Source organism: Clavelina lepadiformis, chromosome 5 (genome assembly GCF_947623445.1).
Source record: "Clavelina lepadiformis chromosome 5, kaClaLepa1.1, whole genome shotgun sequence".
Lineage (NCBI taxonomy): Eukaryota > Metazoa > Chordata > Ascidiacea > Aplousobranchia > Clavelinidae > Clavelina > Clavelina lepadiformis.
The window spans coordinates 4,151,006-4,168,590 of NC_135244.1; the positions used below are offsets into that span (position 1 = coordinate 4,151,006).

The window sequence follows — 17,585 nt, forward strand, 5'->3', positions numbered from 1 at the left end:
AACCATGGTAATAATGACTGCAAAACAATCACTTAACCATACCTATCATACATACAACACTGATCAGAAATGGTTGCAACAAAACCAGCTGTTCAATTCACCAATATTTTATTGAAAACCTAAAGTCAGAAGCAATGTTTTACAAGTTAGACTTCTTTATAAGCAAGAAAAGGTTTTGTCTACAATTCGGTAGAATCATCATCATCGGCGACATTATAGAATTTGTGAACGGCTTTCAGCATTGATCTTGCCACTGCAATAAACAAAATTGGTTTTAGAAGTTAATTAAAAGAAAAAAATAAAAGAGGGGGCACCCGGATTTGAACCGGGGACCTCTCGATCTGCAGTCGAATGCTCTACCACTGAGCTATACCCCCTTGCGCTCTCTACAGTAACTAAATTCCGTACAAAACACTTGCAGGGCGGATGACGTTTCTATTTGACGTACGAAGTTATATTAATAGAAATGTATTTAGTATTTAAATAAAACGTACTTTTGGAGCAAGCATTCGTGCTCGAAAAGGCTGACTTAACGGCCTTTTACACAGCAATAAAGAAGTAACTTTTGTACAAATTTAAATGAAGTTGTGGCATATTGAAAAATGGTTCTACGACAATTAACCGTGTAAAATTGACCGCGAACAAACTAACCGGGGACAACTGACCGTGACGTAAATTGACCTAGAACCAACTGACTGGATACAAAATTGACCGGGAGGTAAATTGACCGTGTAAGTGCTGAATTATTGTGTTTAAGTTGATGGTAGTATATTATACGTAAAGTAAATATTTCCTTTTTGTAACAAAATTTATTTTTATTTCAATACAAATTGAAACATTTATTGAAATAAACAGAAATACTTCCACAAATACGAGTAACAACATTAAAACAACTTTGCTGCAAAACACATATGACTGATATGACACTACATAATAAGGGTACTAAAATTTATACAAACTGTTATTTGACAAACAAGGAAGTTTACTGCACAAATTGTAGGTTGTGGGCGATGCATCTGAGAAAATCTAATATGTCACGGTTTGCAAAATCTTCAACGATGGTTTTAAGTCGCGCATCCAGATCATTGTATTTTCTCCTTTTGGCAGGAGGCTCTTGGGTACAGAGCGCCTTAATATTGTTTTTGTTTATGATCTGCAATTTCCTCAAAGCTTCTATAAATTTCCAAATGGTTGGGTGTTGCATTGATAACATTTTGTTTATTCGATTGTGGTGACCTTCAACTTTGTTGTTGGTTCTGGCGTCGCCATTTAACACCCGAACATGGACGTTCCAGAAGTCATGTGAGTATGGCGGGTCTCGTCGGCGAGCCCGAAAGCGACGCCCGATGTAAGTACACTCAAAGTAGTCGAGAAGCGGAAGCATTTCATCAGACAAAACTTCCTCTAATGTTTCAAAAGCCTCACTTAGATGCTGTATTGGAACAAATGCCAAAGCCGGTATGTGACGTACCAGTAGTGCAAATTCTGGATCATTTTGATACCTTCTTTGAAGTCCGATTTGCTGCATGTGCTTGCTGATATTTTGATTTAAATGAAAAAAGCAACCACTTACTGTGAGGTCATCATAGTCAAACACCATCCGAATTGCATTTATTGCAGACATTTCAAAATCAACCAAAAAACTTGTTGGATGTGCATTTGGTATCAGTTGCCACACTGCGCGAAATAACCGTTCATATGTTTCTTGTGCCTTGTTCGGTAGTAAACAGTAAAATGCTGGGACAAGGTCGCCATGTCGTGAAGCATGGATAGAGTAAACCTGTGAAAATATTGGAGGGGTAACCTTGAACGTCCCATCAGCTTGCCAGTTTTCTGATATTTCTAGTACTCTTTTGCTATTTTCGGTGCCAAAAATTAATATCCTATTTTCTTCAGGTCCAGAGTCATACTGCAAAAAAAGTTCAGACCCCTTAGCATCATCTAAAAGAATATGTTTGTACGAGTCAGGTATTTCTAAATCTGTGCAGTTCCGTGGATTTGCATGTGCTGCAATAGTTCTAAGTCGTGTTCGTTGTATTGTTCTTTTCAGGTTTTTTTCCACAATATGCGCTCTGACGGCACCTGGCAATCCCACTGTCGCGTCAGATATGATATTTTCTGGTGTGGACATATCGTTAGTGTTGCCAGCGCGTTCCTTGACCACCGCAAGTAGTTTGGCCACTTGAACATGTCTCTCTTCTTGCAGGTGACTGTGTTCGTGCAACTCTTTCGTGACTAAGCCATCTACAGTATGGAGACGTGCCTTACAAGAACTTTTGTAGTAATTGCTGCATCTCCAGAATGTAGTTTTCCCGTCTGAACTTTGTCCATCTCTCCAGAAAATGTAATGGTTGTAAATTAATTTTTTCTTACCTCTCTCTGAGAATACTTCTGCCATTTTTAGACTTTAAAAATCAGTTTTATACTAAAAGCGTCAGCACCTAGTATGCAAAAATATCTCAATCACGTGGCTAACAAAATATAGGCATTGCAACGGGTTTACTGGCAACTCACTTAAACAAGTCAGGCTAACAACTACAATACACAAACAGTAGAATTCGCCTATAGTGACTTCGTCTATAGTGACACTTCGCTTATAGTGACACTTTTTCCGCGGTCCCTTCAGGTGTCACTATAGGCGAATTCTACTGTAGTAAATTGGCTGGGATTAAAGCTGATGCGCGACTAGATATAACACAAAGAAACTGGAAGCACGTGGTTAGCAAGCAGGTCACGGTTCACAAATGATATAAATCATTATCACTTAACCCTATTCTAACTAGGTTTGGCTTTTCCTGCACACAGTCATAGCAAAACGTGGCGTACAATTGCACTGTTTGCTGTAGAAACTTGAAATTTGGTGACTTTTCCTAAAAAATGTTCAGCTATCTGTCCATGTTTGTTTGATAAAGTTGGATTTTGTAGTTTTTGAGATATTGTGATATTTTCATAATTTTGCTCTCTCTCCGCATTGAAGCGTATTGCTCATTTACGCACCAATAACTCGACTAACTATTCTCTTGCGTTCTCTTCTCGCGGTCAACTGGTTTTCGGCACAGCGGGGGCGCAGCGTACCAAGAAGAATTTCTAGAAATGTGTCACTTTTAGAAACACTTAATTTACACTAAATTCACTTTCTTTAGTTTTACAATTATGATGTATACAGGAAGCCAGATGATTTTTCTACCAACCTGTAAAAATCCGATCAGTTTACGACGTATAGTTTTCTAGTAATTAACGATTGAAAATGTGTGTGCGGGGTCGGCCACACCCAGGTAAAATAGTAAACTCCCAAGGCTCGTTAGAATAGGGTAAAATCATATAATTTGAATAAACAACGATGCTAATTTAGACTACTTATTTTATACAATTGTACGGGTAAAATGCACAGCGGTTGATTTGTGTCGTCGGTAAGTTGATCAAGACCAATTGTCGCCGGTTAATTTGGTCACGGTTAATTGACGTGATCCCTTGACAAATAGCTAATTATTACATAATACCTGAATCGGCTTCGTAGTAATAGTAGAAATAGCGGTCAACTGCTTCTGGGTTATAAATATCGGTCATTACCTCGCCTTCAGGACCTTTAATTTATAAGCAAAATTCCTTTGAACCAACTTCGAACAAGTTTCAATAAAAAATGCGTAACTCGGCAATTCGACTTACTTATAAAAAATATTCTTGGGAAATATGATCCATCCGGTGCGAATTTTGGATCTTTGGGCACTTCGTCGTCAATGAGATTTACCATTTCAAACAAAGGAGAAAGCTTCTCTATGTACCTGATATATATATATAGGCTATGTTTAAAATACAACAACTGCAATAGAGTAACGAAAACGCGAACATATCCCAAGAAAGAAATACTGTATACCTATTTACAGACAATAGAGTAATAGACCTATACACAACACTTATACTACAGTGCTTCCTCGATTATCCGGTCTAGTCGGGACAATGTTTTCAGAAACGTGACTGGATAAGCCAAAAAAACGGATAATTGAATTGTTGCATTTAAGTCAAAACGAAACGGAAACACAACACATTTGTGGTAGGCTACAGTGTAAAAACGGATAGAAGTTTAAATTTTAGCAAGAAATTTCCCATTTGTCTGTTGCAATTCATCACTGTTTTGTTTCAAACGATTGGTCCAACGGCTAATTAAAAAGCCATCTAACTTTGAAAAGCTGTAGCAAAATAGAGCAACTGGATAATAATCGAGGGACGGATAATCGGGGAAGCACTGTATCACAAAACATGGGGGCTTGGGTTAATTTGTACATTAGCATTAAATAGAATTTAAAGAAAATACCAATAAGTTCTGCTTGGAATTTTTATTACCAATTTTCCATTATTTTCGCGTTGACTCCTAGCCTATAGGCCTATTATAACTCATACGGTAACTGTATAGGCCAGGGGTGTCAAACTCAATCGCACCAGGGGCCAAAACTCAAAAGTTTACTAACGCCGCGGGCCGATAAGGATAAAACTTGAATGAACGTTTCCTGACATGAATTGGAACAGGCAGCGAAACAACACCAAATTTTTGATGATTTTTGACTGGGCTATTTTTGATTATTCTTCTCTTATATAATTATGTTTCATTCATTTCCTTGCAAAAGCATTAAAGAATTAACAAACAACAAAGAGAAAAGCAGCCCAATTACAAGCGTTAGAATAAATCGATTTATTCCATCGTATGATGGGGCAACTGCTGTGCTGCTGTATTGTGCGATTTGTTATAATCTTGTTGCTTGCTTAAAAAAAGTAAGTTATACTGTACAATGATCTCGTGGGCCGGAAATAGTTCAATGTATGAAATAACTACGCGGGTCAAGTTTTATTGTAAAGCGGGCCGGATGTGGCCCGCGGGCCAGGAGTTTGACACGTATGGTATAGGCTAATCTTTTGTTCTTTTCTTTTGTCCGTGTCTCGGAAATAACCTATTACGTATGAAGGTAAAAAGTTCATACCGATTTGCTCTGAACTTAGGCATTAAGTCGCGGCAAGCTTTGCACCATTTCTGATGAAGAAGAAGCATAATCGGTCGCCTTGTTTCAACACTGCTTCTTATTGCTTGGTCAAAGCTGGTCCAGTTCAAATGGCTCCCGAAACCTTGGGGAACATTTCAAAGTTTACAAATTACTGTTAACACAAGCAAGTAAAGTAGGCTATTTGATACCGTGCAAAGATTTTGTTTAACATCCAACTTTGTTTATACACAGTTATGGCCAAAATTAAGTTTGTGGGCGCAGTAAACCACACCCTCGTTAATGTGTAAACTACAAAACTGACCTCTGTCCAAAGAGAAATCTTGCATTGGAATGGTTGATGACACCTGGCACAAGGTTAACAGTAAGATGACCCCACTAAGAATCTTAGCTACGCTAAACGGCATGCCTAAGTTTCCTGCAAAAAGCTTTCAAAACGTGGCCAATTTCAAAAATTCAAATAGGAAAGCTCTGGAGGCAAACCCTATTTTTATCGCAGTTTCCCTCGCCTAACGTTACTCTTAACGCTGACGTAACTAACTTTTGATGATAATGCGAGGTGGCCTATTTTTGAAACTCTGATTACGTAAGAACTTTTGACGTCACGAAAAATCGATAGCAAAGGGTCATAACTTTCGACTATTCCCTTTCAAAAGTACTTGAAATTTCTCCTTCTCGTAAGTGTCGCAGGCTTCGTTGTTGACGGATGTAATAGCCATTACCCGGCTACGCCAAATCCGAACAGATACAACATGTTTTTGAAAATCCTCACATCGCGATTGGTCAATATCCGACTTCAGCAAATGCGTCCTTTTGTCAACTAGCATTTAAACGAATACTTATTATCATAGAAGAGAGCGTGGTTTGAATGCCCAACTTTTATCTTTACTTTTTTAATAATTATGAATGCAGAGAACCCTTTTACCTTAATAAGAGCCATTTTTGTCGTTTTTTGCGGCCCCTTAAATGTAAAAACCAAAAGGCCTACCAGGTGACTGACTTGGTTGTCACACATTGAAGGCAACAAAGTCACAGTGGTGTTTTTAGTGCGATTATCACTACGTTTTGACAAAATTTATATAACAGATAGAATTGAAGTGAATCGCTATGTAGCAATTATTACTACCAGCAATTTTTTTTGCAACACCGTGTTAATCTTTGGAGTTTATGTCGGCAAATTAAGTTTCGTGCACGCAATTTTACGTAGGCTTCGTGGTAACAATATGAACTTTAAAATCGCCAACTCTGACTCTCTTGCTTAACCATAAAGGTATTGGTAATTGTATAATAAATTTAATAGTGATTGGGTAATTTTAGACAACCGATTTCCTGGCTCAAAGCAAAAAAATTCCAACGCCCGGTTTCTACCGAACAAATATTGCTTTGCCGGACGAAACGATCAGAAGGATACAAAGACGAAGCATAAATCACGAAATTCGCTGGTCATGTACGTTAAGCTCGACTCTATTTTCGTTCCGAAATCAAAAGTGGTGATGTTTTTCGTGTGCCCTTAAAAATATGAAATTGTCGATAATCTCGCTTTTAGAAAAAATAAGAGTAATGATTGAAATTGTCAAGATAGTCTTAGTTAGGATTCTTATTACTAAATTTGAATTATTACGCCGAATGAATTAAGGTTGTAGCTAGGCTTCATACGACTTCCCCCATTTACCATGATAACAATAGATTCTCGTCGGGTGTATAACTATGTAGAAGCGTAGGAAAAATTGAAGTTTCTCGAACGCAGTAATAAACGTTGGTATTTTTCAATTTGAATTTGCCTTGTGATAAGTTCATTCTCTTCAGGCTAAAGCTTTGAAGCATTTTTACGAAATGTGTCCTACCTGACGTCACGAAACGCACAATACAACTATTAAATTATCTTTAATTATAGCCTAAACGGAAACATTTTGCGATTACAATGACACGCCTTAAAATTTTTGTATTGTTTAACGGTGAGGTCATAGTCCTTACAAACCAAAGGATATGTAGGGACTATGGTGAGATTTAGCTGGCAGTGCTACGCTAAAAGTTACGTAATAAGGTATTGAACAATACAATTTGTAAAAAATAAAAACATTATGAAGACAATCTAAACAAAGGAAAACGGCTTATTTTGTAAACAAACAATAAAACAAGGCAAACCATAACCACAAAAAATAAACTGTTTAAATAAAAGAACCAAACAGCTTCGCCGCAAAATGTTCAAAGATTTCAAGCTAAGTGTGGAGAAAAGTTTCCAGCGCTGAACAGATTCAAACGACGTACAGCGAGCTACGAAACTTTTTCGCTACGATCTCATCCGAACTTTGTTTTCGTCGCACGATCTCGTCAAATACCAGGCATCAAGTGAGCGATATTGGCCAACGTTTCCGACTGAACAAAATGCAAATATGTCGGCAGAGTAAGGGCATAAGCCTTCAACTCTTACAAACCTAGATACTACAGTTGAGCATTGCATACCAAGCACCACACAATATATACTGCACTTAACAATACAATAAACAGTTAGAGCCGCGAGGGCAGCTACTGCTACATACGCATCTACTGCAATACTGCACGGATGCAGAACGTAGGCTTACCATCAGCGTGTCTGGTACAGCTCCATTTAATTGAGGTATTTGGTTGACAAGCGTCAGCAGTGGACCAAATGAACAGACCAAGCTGTCTAAGAGCAGTGGTATCATCACGGTAGCAGATGACGCTTGCGCTGAATTGCGCAACTGGTTCCCTGTGCGACCAAAAAGTTGGTTTTAAGATTTTGTAGGTTGTAGGTAAGGCATTAGTGTTGGAAACACACAATATTTCATACGATAACTTTGTCATAACTGTGTTATTATCAAAACAATACAATCATTCAGAACAACTTCTTGTGATAACATAAATATCAATTACCGTGCGTAAATTAATAAAACCAAATAAAATCATCGCAAAATTGCACTTAGACTAGCTCAGTAACTGGGATTCGAAAAACTTTCCCAAGTCCATATGATAAAGATACCGAGACTGCATTATATTGATACTCACCGTGCAAGGTGAGTCATATTCAGGCAACAATTTTCTGTTCCCGATGTTTAGTTTAAACAGATAGACAAACAACGCACCTATATTGGTGAGTGACTGCCCGAGAAGATTGAAGTGCGCTGCAGCATCGATTGGTTCGAGAGATGGGTTAGGTAACTTCTGTAATTCACGCTGCATGGTCTGCTCTGGGTGCTTGTGGGGTGGGTGGAGTGGCAACTGCGTCGGGGTGATTATCTTCTTGGGTGACACTGCAAATAATGGGCTGTGTAAGTGATTTTGGATGGTGGTTGTGCTAATACCATGATCTAACTCTAATTGCATAACCACATAAATGTACATTAGAATTCTAAGTAAACATGTTACTAGTTGTAAATAATTTAAGCAATAATTTGAAAAAGTTCAGGAAACATCTGCAAAAAACAATGGAATTTATTTTCCAATCACAAAAGATTCTTAGGACGTCGGTGTTGAATGGCCGCACCAATTTTTTTCTTTGGCCCAGTTTCAATCATCTTGCTTCCTTTACTTCGCGTAGTTGAAGCAGAGTGCATCTTCTCCAGTTTTCCAGCCATTTTGTCACTCCTATACTTCCACATCTGTATCAGGAGAGCAGCCAATCAAAGAATAACTAATTCTATCACCAGACATCCTGTATATTTATTATTTCCCATTTATCAACCACAGCAAACAACATATTCAAAAATTATTGGCATGGTAACTGAAAATTCAACTCGCCTGTTTTTCCTTATCTGGAATACGTTTCCACAAATCTCCCAATTTCTTGCTCACATCTCCAAATTGCAGCCCAGGGAACTGGGTCGTAACTTGTTTTCGCATTTTGCTCGACCAAAGCATGTAGCCTGTTGCTTGTTTGCGTTTCTAAAGGTTGCTAATTGATTAAAAGTTGTGTCTGACAGATTCAAAATTATATGAAAATTGCAATAATTTCTTTGTATATACATTATGCATATGTAGTTATACCCTTAATAACAAAAATTGTATTTTACTGTTTTTTACAGAAGTTACATTATAAGAGAAAAAACAATGGAAAGAAAATCTCAACAGATTTCTCTAAAGTAAACACCTTTTCTTTAATTTCATGTTTAACCTCTTGTTTTTTAACAACAGGTTTCTTTTTTTTGAACTGTGCAGAGTTGACAGCTTTTGCCATCTCTCTCGCATAATTTGCTTTCATGGCGAGTGACTCTTCTGAGGTTAGTTCCACTTCTAACAAATAAAGAAATACTGGTAACAAAGAAAAATAACAATGCTCCCTTCCTCATGGTGTAACATGCTTTGGTTACAAAAAAGCAAGAAGCAATCACTCAAATCACTAACAGCAGAGGCAGTCAGGCTAATAATAGCGATGAAAGTTTCCAATACACATCTGAAAACAGTGTGAGGCTAGAAAATTTTTAAACTGGTCCAAATTCACCTTGTTCTACTGCAACCTGCGGTGATTCAGGTTGTACAACTTCTTCCAAAACTTCCTCTTCTGCAACCACTGCATCCCATGACACTACCTCTCCCTCATCCACTCCAACAATCTCTTCCTCGACAACTTCGATGCCGGTATCGACAATCTCTTCTTCCACAACTTCCTCCATGCCTTGATATTGTGTGTCATCGTATCCCACGGACTGATCATACTCCTGCTGTGGAAGCAGTAAGAGTAAAGGTGATAATTTTGAATCCTCTTCAACAAAAACATCTTTTCAAGGGGAACTGAAGTCATTTTTAACTTATTTTTTAAAAAGGATAAAAATATGCTGATTCTAAAATCGCCAAAAAATTTTGTTGTTTTTTTTTTCTTCCACAAGTTATTGGCGAAACCTTTTTCATGAAATTATGCAGGGAACATATATGACTTCACCGTGATGGTTCTATGTTCAAGCTCATATTAGGTAATGCAAAGTAGCTGTTACAAAAGTCGTTTCAGTAAACTTAAACGTATTGCAAATTGTTTTCAAAACCCACTTCATTTAACGATTGGCAGAAAATATAATGCAATTTTAGTTAAAAAAGTGTTATCTGTATGATGGTGGTGTGACTTTACCTTATGTCATCTAGGTATAGTCAAGAACAATATTTATATTAGCTTTCAGTAATTTTCGTAAATGCAAATACAACAAAATCAGGGATATTTTTATCCTAAAATCACTTCAGTTCCTGTTTAATTTCTAAATCAAGTGCTGGACAAGCAATAAAGATGCTGTAGCCATAATTTAAACAATAAAGGTAACCAAGTTACATCATCTCTTTCATCATCATACTCCTCTTGTGTTTGCTCTGAAGTTAAAAACATATAAACTTCACAACAGCATGTAAATAAATCACATGAAATAAAATCTTGTATAAACAGATGTAGAAATTTGGAATGTGCACTTTAAATAGTTTAAATAACAACTTCACCGGGATGTTTCGGGAAATTTTCAACTCACCGTGATGACTTCTCTTCTTCTTGGTTTTCTTTTTATGCTTAAAACAACACAAACATGATCATGAGTTAGCCAAGTGAAAAAAACTTAAATGCTACGGGAACCAAGTTACCTTACTGTCTGGCGAAACCTCTTCAGTTCCGCTTTTGTTTAAGACAAATTTGATTTTCAAGCCTCCTGCTGATTGTTTGCAAGATTGTACCTATAAATTATTCAACAGTGGGCACAAAATTAATATTTGTACGTACTGGTAATAACTTTTTGCTATATTATATCTCTACATTAGTGGTCAGTCAATTCAGCCTATCGACAACTGAACTCATGTCGGTGCTCAAGCCAATTTGCACATGGGAAAGTATAGAAGGCAGAAATATTAGGCTCAAATTTTTCACAAAAACATAAAGTTATTAAAATTTAAACGTAGCAAGAACTTACTTGTTCTTCCTCATCTTCGCTTGATTCATTTCTGTAGTGCTTTCTTGCTGAATCACTTTTCCGACTTATTTTTATTTTGAGTGACCCTTGAAAACAAGGGGCTATTATGTTAAAGTGCGCGACAATAAATAATAATTAATCAAGACACCACACCTCAGTGCCATAACATGGAATGTAAAGTTAGTTCAGTACAAAAATGTTAATTTAAAAAAACAACACACCAGAATTTTATTTTCCTACCTTTTAAGTTAGGAGGAGGGGTAAGGGATGCCCTTGCTTCGTAACTCATCTGTAAAAATTTTGCATGAAAAATGGAAAAACCTTTTCCCAAATTTTATCACATTTGGTGATAACTACTCAACTATTAAAACCTAAAGAAAGAAAACCATAAAACCAAAACATAAAGAACCTTCTTTTTTAATGGCATAGAATGAAAGGGAATAGAAGTAGGTGAAGATTCATCTTCCACAGAAGATTGACTTTTCCTATCAAACACAAAAAGCGGTTATTAGCTTATCAATAGCTAGTTTCAACAGAATGTACTACTACTAGATACCTACTTTTTTTTAAAGAAATACTCAGTTTATCTTCTAGCAGTCAAACTTGAACAATAGTAAAATTGCAATAGTTTTTTGTACTTTTAATAACACAAACAAAAATGTTAAAAAATACAAAAGAGTAGACATAACATAGACCTTTTTCTTGATCGCGAAAAAGTGTCCGATTCATCAAAGTGATGTGATCTTTTATGGACTGTACCACCCTTCTGTAAGTAAGTAGACATATTACATGGTGCAGCGACTCCGACATTAAGCAGGTAACCAATGCAAATTTTCAAAATAAATAACATGGAAAAGTAGCATTACAATATCGAATAGAATAAAAATGTGGAATTACCTGTATCTGGTTATCAAAAGATTGGTCTCCAAAACCCTTTGAATAAAATTACTTTCAGTGTTTTCGTAACGAAAATAGTTACAAGCATAGCAACGGAAGGGAAAAAAGCATACCTGGAAAGATTCAGTGTCTTCGCTGTCAGACTGCTCAAAGATTTGCGATAAATCTTCACTGATGTCACTTCCATCACTTGAGTCATCACTGGAGTCTTCCGATTCACTGTCATGGTTTGATGATCGTTGAAACGGAACAGGTCTCTTCCTCTGCGGGGGTTGTCGCTTCACCTCAATACCTCGCTTCTTCAAAGCCTGAGCTTTTTTCTTTAACTGTCTCCTTCTTATTCTCTTTGGGGAATCTTGAAGAAAAATACAATTTTTATGTTGATAAAAGCAGAATGTTTCAACAAAAAAGCAACATAGCATTCGTGGTTCAATGGGGGTGTCAACTTTTTCTTTTAAGCACACATGCATTACATTTATTACAATAATGAAAAAAACTATGTATTTTAAAAAGTTTTGAGGGACCGTAACAGTCTCTTAAATTGTATACTTCTGCAACTACAGCAGAAAGTTAACAAAGGGATTTTAAAAGTTATGGTCTTTTAAAATTTGTCAAGCCAAATCTTAAAAAACCTGCATGAAATATATGTTCATCCCATGTTTGAAGAGCTAAAAGTATTTGAGTATACCTGGATCAAAAGACATCGGAGCTCCTTTCCTCATCCTGTTCTCCTGATGTATCCTTGAGTGCAAATGTTCATTTAAATTATCTTTTCTCAAGGAATTGAGGGGCTTTTCACACCATTTGCAGAAAAGTTTTTTTGCCTTGACGGTGAATTCATCAGGCAGCTCTTGAGCCCTGATTTCAGGACTTTTTATTGAATGGATATACTTGGGCATGATTCTATCTTCAGCTGGTTATACCCTTCACGAAGCAATTGCATCAGATCTTAATTCTGAAACAGTTTTCACTATGAATGTAATAACGTAACTGTGCAAACTGGTAGATAACTTGAAGCAGTGTTTAGAGTGCAGAAAAGTACATGATGTTAATGGCATGACAATCTTGGTAATCTGCTGGCATACAAGGTAGCTACTATGGTGCAAGCAACGTTCAGCACAAAAAAGAGCAATTACAACACAGTCAGAAAATAGTACCACATTATTTTGTACAGTGAAGTTTGGAAGCAACAATAAACAAAGCAAAGATGCCATGAAGAAAAGACCATCGGAAACGCAACTAAAATGAACAATTTTTGATTAAAATTCGCATTAACCTGTATGTGCTGTATACACTGTGCTAAAGCTTGATAACTAAAAGCTGACGAGACATATAAAATTATTTCAATACCAAATTTGAGCTAAACAAACTTGTTGAATTGACGCAAAACATCTATTTATCTTTTAATGTCATATTTGTCACCCACCATCATTAATTAACAACACTCTTTTGAGAACAGTTGATCAAGAACTAAATATATATAAAATACTTGTCCGGTATTTTTTCGGCCAATTTTTTCTTTGGTTTAATTTTTCCCACTTGTCCCTCACTTTAAGCAACGTTGAGTTAACTTGTATTGCATATAATTTACAAATATTCGTATACAGACAATAATAATACAATACATTATAAAAAAATTACGTAAAGAAATTTTTTGAAATTTTGCATGAGCCGTATATGATATAATGTGGATAATACAAGAATTCAATTCAATGCCTAAGCAAGTAGATGCAAAATATAAAAAAATAAATACATATATTTGGCTAATTATTCAAAGAATTAACTGTTATTATAAGTTTACAAACAAGTAAAACTGTGGATAAAAAGTTACCTTGTCATTAAACATCAAACAATAAAAATCCTGAAGAATACATGTTTAATAATAATTGCTAAACTGCTTTTGTTCTTTGGCTGATTACTGCTTCGAACAAATCTATATTTCTTAGGGAGCACAAGCTATAAGCTGGCCACTCTTTGTATACAGCTTTTCTCAAAAGTTTAACGTCATGTTCTAGAGACAAATTGTTGAAAAAATCGAATTTGGTATCATCAATTAGTTCACAAACTTTCTCATAAACTGGGTGAACAGTTCTGGTATTCACCAGGTGAACATTTCCAATACATTTTGACGCAGAGCAGCGTTCTACAGAAGGTTTAGTGCAATCGTCCAATTGAAAACTCCATTCACATGACAATGTATTGAATCTGCTTGGATTAAATAATGCAATGATATTTAACAAATCTTTACCAGGAGAAATTATATAATTTTTGAATATATTATAATATGCCAAAATCATGTTGGGATTCCAGGTCATTTCAACAACTTCATAGTCCTTTGGATTTATTGGAAGCCAGTTTGCAGATGCATTGTTTGACCTAGTAACGGGTACATAAAATATCATTTCTTGTAAACGATAAACATCAAATAAAACAAGAGTTGGGTCAAAAGTTTGATGAAATCTATCACTAAAGTGTTCATAGGAGATGGGACACTTCATTCCTTTGCTAATTACAGGAACAGATAAAGTGTTGGAATCATCGTAATTCTCCAAATTTTCCCAAAGCTCGTCAACAGAACCCAAAAAAGTTGATCCACTTTTCGCATAGAGGACAAAATCTAAATCTTTTATAATATTTGGGATGAACATGAATGCTAAATCACAATTTGATTCAACTTCACCGCTATCCTGATGTGGCTTATCATGCACTATCCATTCTGGATACACGGTAGGATGAAAATCAAAAGAAACCCGATGTGTAATGGTGTTTGGCCACTGGTCAACCAGTTTTATTAACGTTGGAAATAACTTATCTTCAGTAAATATGTGAAAGTGAATGATTCGTCTGGTGGAGAGTGTAGCTGACTTCATCGTTCTTAGAGTTTTCAGAGCCACCTGAGATGCACTCGTTTTCTCCGAATTTTGTGCACATGCAAAAACTACAAAGTTTATTTCTTTACTACGAACGCTTCTTGCTTGTGCCTCGCTATGAAAAACATAATCCATATCATTAAGTTGAGCTTGCAAAGGACGCAGAGCTTTTGGAATGTGATCATCATTTATTCCAGAAAACAATCTGGTCCACGTGTAAGAAAATAGCACAAAAACAACAACAAGAGAAATGATCCATCGTTTGATCCAAGAAATTGATATAAGATTTCGCCGATCAAGATCTTGAAGTTCACCATGTATTTGTTGAAAAATATCCATTATATAAATTTCTATTTAACTGCTGTTCTATGGCTTAGGAAAGATCGTCAATACATGCTTGGTACGATCTTTCCACCAGACAATTTGGCAGTCAACCTAAGTTGGTATAATATACTGTACTCCAGAAAAATAGGTACGTATTACACTACAATGAACTGGTAGAAAAAAAGTGTTTCAGTATTATTATAATAGCATTGCACACCACTGGAATCTACTCAAACCAGGCGTTAAAAATTTAAAATACTTTACAGCAACAAATTTTAGCATAAAATTATAAATGCAAAGAGCTTAGTAATCGATTTCCATTTATCACTATATTTAAGCAATATATCAGGTGTTTGAAAAAACTTGATATTATTTGTCTTTAAATATCACATAAATGATATCAAACTTTTTAAAACACCCTGTCTGCCTGTATATAGCCAAAGCGCAGGGAATTAAAATTAATTGCAGGTACACTGGCTATTGTTTTATCTTGATGCACTGGGAATTTCTCACCCAAAAACAGCAAACTTTCCCATCTAGAATATAGGCTGTATAATTTTCTTATGCTCATTTATGCTGGGTAATTAAATGATTGTGGGTCACATGTTACTGGTAACATTGTTTTGAAAACCGCAGCATTGCTCCATACTTCTATTTCAATGTAAATGCTTTTTAATTTCATTGACAAATGGGTATATTATTTTCTTTCTTTCCTACGTCCTAGGCTATAAAGATACCTGCCTGATGGTCCTGACTGGAAAATACGGCAGTTTTCAACGAAAAATCGTGCATGCAAGGATGCAACTTCTGACGTCATAGCGTGCACTGAAGCTTTAATTTATACTTATCTACTATAAATTGGCATTAAAGAAAAGAGTCTTTCTTTGTTTATTTATTATAAGTCGGAGTGAAGATTAAAAAGTTTAGTGTGCGGTTTCCACACATTCTTCACCATGGTTGATAGTTATAATGGTTACCTATACAATCAGAAAAACATCAGTATCCAATTTGCCTGTAAATTGCAAGTTTTAACAACTCTGCAGGCTATAAAAATTTTTCATAATTTTTTATGCATTGTCTAACTGCAGGAAAATGGGTCTAGTATACAAGTGCACAACCAGATGACGTCACAATTTGAGTAGCTGGGATCTAGTATGCAAAGGCACCCTGTGGTTGTGCACTTGTACACTAGACCCGAAAAATTTAAAAAATGAAAAAAGGTTAAGGTAGAATTACTCATTTATAGACCTTACACCTGATATAATAAAGTAATAGTGAGTAAAATGTAGGTCTAGTATACAAGTGCACTACAAGATTACGTCGCAATTTGAGTAGATGGGGTCTTGTATACAAAGGCATCCTGTGGTTGTGTACTTGTATACTAGCCTAGACCCTGATTTTGCCTGATGATTCCGACAAATAGGCTTAGTGCTTGTGCTCAGCAAAGACTTCATATTGACATTCTGGTGACTATAATCACTATATAAACTATGGTCTTTGGTGCTTGGTGGTCAGCCAGTCTGTATTTCATGGCAAGATTCACCGAGATCTCAGGTGTGCAAACCTGGTAAGTGGTATTGGTAACTCAAGTTAAAATCGTTCTTCAGGTCAAATCCAGGGCGCGATTAATTAGTTTTCATCAATTGTCACCTAATTTGCAGGCAGGGTCGTAACCAAAAGTTCGGCTGCTATTGTTTAATAGCAGCCTGCTGTTTTCCAAAAGCGTCCTGCTACTGCTTGCTGAATCACTAACAGACAGACTGCTGTTCGTGACGTAATCTGTGGCAAGTTAGTTTTTTAAGAAAGTGAGCGGCTGATGAGAAGTCTATCCAAGAATAAGGTACATTGATTTTAGAAAAGAATATTGTATTGTTTATGTTTCGTATATTGAAAGATTGGTTGTAATGGGTGAGGATAGCGAAATTTATGTTCACGTCTTGATACTTGATCTGGTGCAGTGATTCCCGACCGCGGCTCCAAGCTAGCCTTCTTGCGGCTCTCATTGACCACTCTACCCCACATCTCATGGACATTAAATTGATTTGTGTTATTTTTCTTGTTAGTGTTGCTCTTCGTTGGTACATGCTTTCATGCTTAAACATTTTCGTTATAAGTACTTCAGTGTTTTCCTGCGGCTCCATACGTACTCCGAAGTTTGAAACTTGGCCCCGACACAAAAAAGGTTGGGAACCACTGCTCTGGAGCATCCTTGATATAAACAAACTGTGAGCTGTCCAATTTTCAGCAGCAACCAATAATAGCAGGGTACTACTCGTGCTATGACAGTTTGCTCTTGATTACGTCATGATCAGCAGTATGTCATTTATGGAGCAGTAAACACTAAACAGTCAATAGCAGGGTGTTATTTGAAAACAGCAGGCTGCTGTACAACAATAGCAGCCGTTCTTATCATAACGCTCCTTCATCTTCAAACTATCAATCAGCAACTACATGACGACACCAATTGCAGAGCGCTACTAAAAAACAGCATGCTACAAATTTGGCCTATGATTACAACTGAATGTTTGACTCTAGCAGTGCTCATTCGTCACGCTTCAATTAATTATTTGCAAACTTTGCCTGGAACTGCCACATAATCGTACCAG

The 17,585-nt window shown here is 36.4% G+C and overlaps 3 protein-coding genes and 1 non-coding gene across 6 annotated transcripts; all 4 read right to left on the reverse strand.

Annotated features, from left to right (window-relative positions):
• Positions 1 to 91: 91 nt before the first annotated feature.
• Positions 92 to 5,534, reverse strand: LOC143460807 (thioredoxin domain-containing protein 12-like). The gene is made up of 5 exons (XM_076958439.1): positions 5,296 to 5,534; positions 4,974 to 5,115; positions 3,667 to 3,782; positions 3,501 to 3,584; positions 92 to 253 (listed from the first exon to the last, which is right to left on the reverse strand). Exons 1-5 carry the CDS (start codon positions 5,396 to 5,398, stop codon positions 180 to 182), a joined length of 519 nt encoding a protein of 172 aa, XP_076814554.1. The 5' UTR covers positions 5,399 to 5,534; the 3' UTR covers positions 92 to 179.
• Trnac-gca (transfer RNA cysteine (anticodon GCA)) lies at positions 306 to 377 on the reverse strand. Its single transcript has one exon. It is a non-coding gene; the product is annotated as a tRNA-Cys (tRNA).
• A 1,384-nt stretch (positions 5,535 to 6,918) lies between the features above and the next one.
• LOC143459506 (uncharacterized) lies at positions 6,919 to 13,629 on the reverse strand. Of its 3 annotated transcripts, none has more exons than XM_076956699.1 (17): positions 12,474 to 13,629; positions 11,899 to 12,140; positions 11,786 to 11,821; positions 11,584 to 11,651; positions 11,298 to 11,373; positions 11,129 to 11,177; positions 10,889 to 10,974; positions 10,566 to 10,655; positions 10,457 to 10,493; positions 10,267 to 10,304; positions 9,451 to 9,670; positions 9,100 to 9,242; positions 8,751 to 8,894; positions 8,497 to 8,611; positions 8,096 to 8,263; positions 7,574 to 7,722; positions 6,919 to 7,367 (listed from the first exon to the last, which is right to left on the reverse strand). In XM_076956699.1, exons 1-17 carry the CDS (start codon positions 12,682 to 12,684, stop codon positions 7,323 to 7,325), a joined length of 1,917 nt encoding a protein of 638 aa, XP_076812814.1. In that variant the 5' UTR covers positions 12,685 to 13,629; the 3' UTR covers positions 6,919 to 7,322. The 3 variants fall into 3 exon arrangements, with proteins under 3 accessions (XP_076812814.1, XP_076812813.1, XP_076812812.1); XM_076956698.1 differs by having other exon boundaries at positions 9,100 to 9,239; positions 11,584 to 11,654; XM_076956697.1 differs by having other exon boundaries at positions 11,584 to 11,654.
• On the reverse strand, positions 12,796 to 15,628 carry LOC143459508 (glucoside xylosyltransferase 2-like). Its single transcript, XM_076956700.1, has one exon. It carries the CDS (start codon positions 14,992 to 14,994, stop codon positions 13,675 to 13,677), a length of 1,320 nt encoding a protein of 439 aa, XP_076812815.1. The 5' UTR covers positions 14,995 to 15,628; the 3' UTR covers positions 12,796 to 13,674.
• Positions 15,629 to 17,585: the final 1,957 nt, after the last annotated feature.

What these genes read in the sequence shown, in the direction of transcription:
- LOC143459506 (XM_076956697.1), bottom strand. Translation starts at nt 12,684, where the DNA reads ATGCCCAAGTATATCCATTCAATAAAAAGTCCTGAAATCAGGGCTCAA. An exon ending in CTTTTGATAACCAGATACAG is followed by an intron (nt 11,655 to 11,785) that starts GTAATTCCACAT and finishes ACTTACTTACAG; the next exon opens with AAGGGTGGTACAGTCCATAA. An exon ending in ATGATGATGAAAGAGATGAT is followed by an intron (nt 9,671 to 10,266) that starts GTAACTTGGTTA and finishes CTGCTTCCACAG; the next exon opens with CAGGAGTATGATCAGTCCGT.
- LOC143459508 (XM_076956700.1), bottom strand. Translation starts at nt 14,994, where the DNA reads ATGGATATTTTTCAACAAATACATGGTGAACTTCAAGATCTTGATCGG.
- LOC143460807 (XM_076958439.1), bottom strand. Translation starts at nt 5,398, where the DNA reads ATGCCGTTTAGCGTAGCTAAGATTCTTAGTGGGGTCATCTTACTGTTA. An exon ending in CCCAAGAATATTTTTTATAA is followed by an intron (nt 3,585 to 3,666) that starts GTAAGTCGAATT and finishes TATAAATTAAAG; the next exon opens with GTCCTGAAGGCGAGGTAATG. An exon ending in TTACTACGAAGCCGATTCAG is followed by an intron (nt 254 to 3,500) that starts GTATTATGTAAT and finishes TGTTTATTGCAG; the next exon opens with TGGCAAGATCAATGCTGAAA.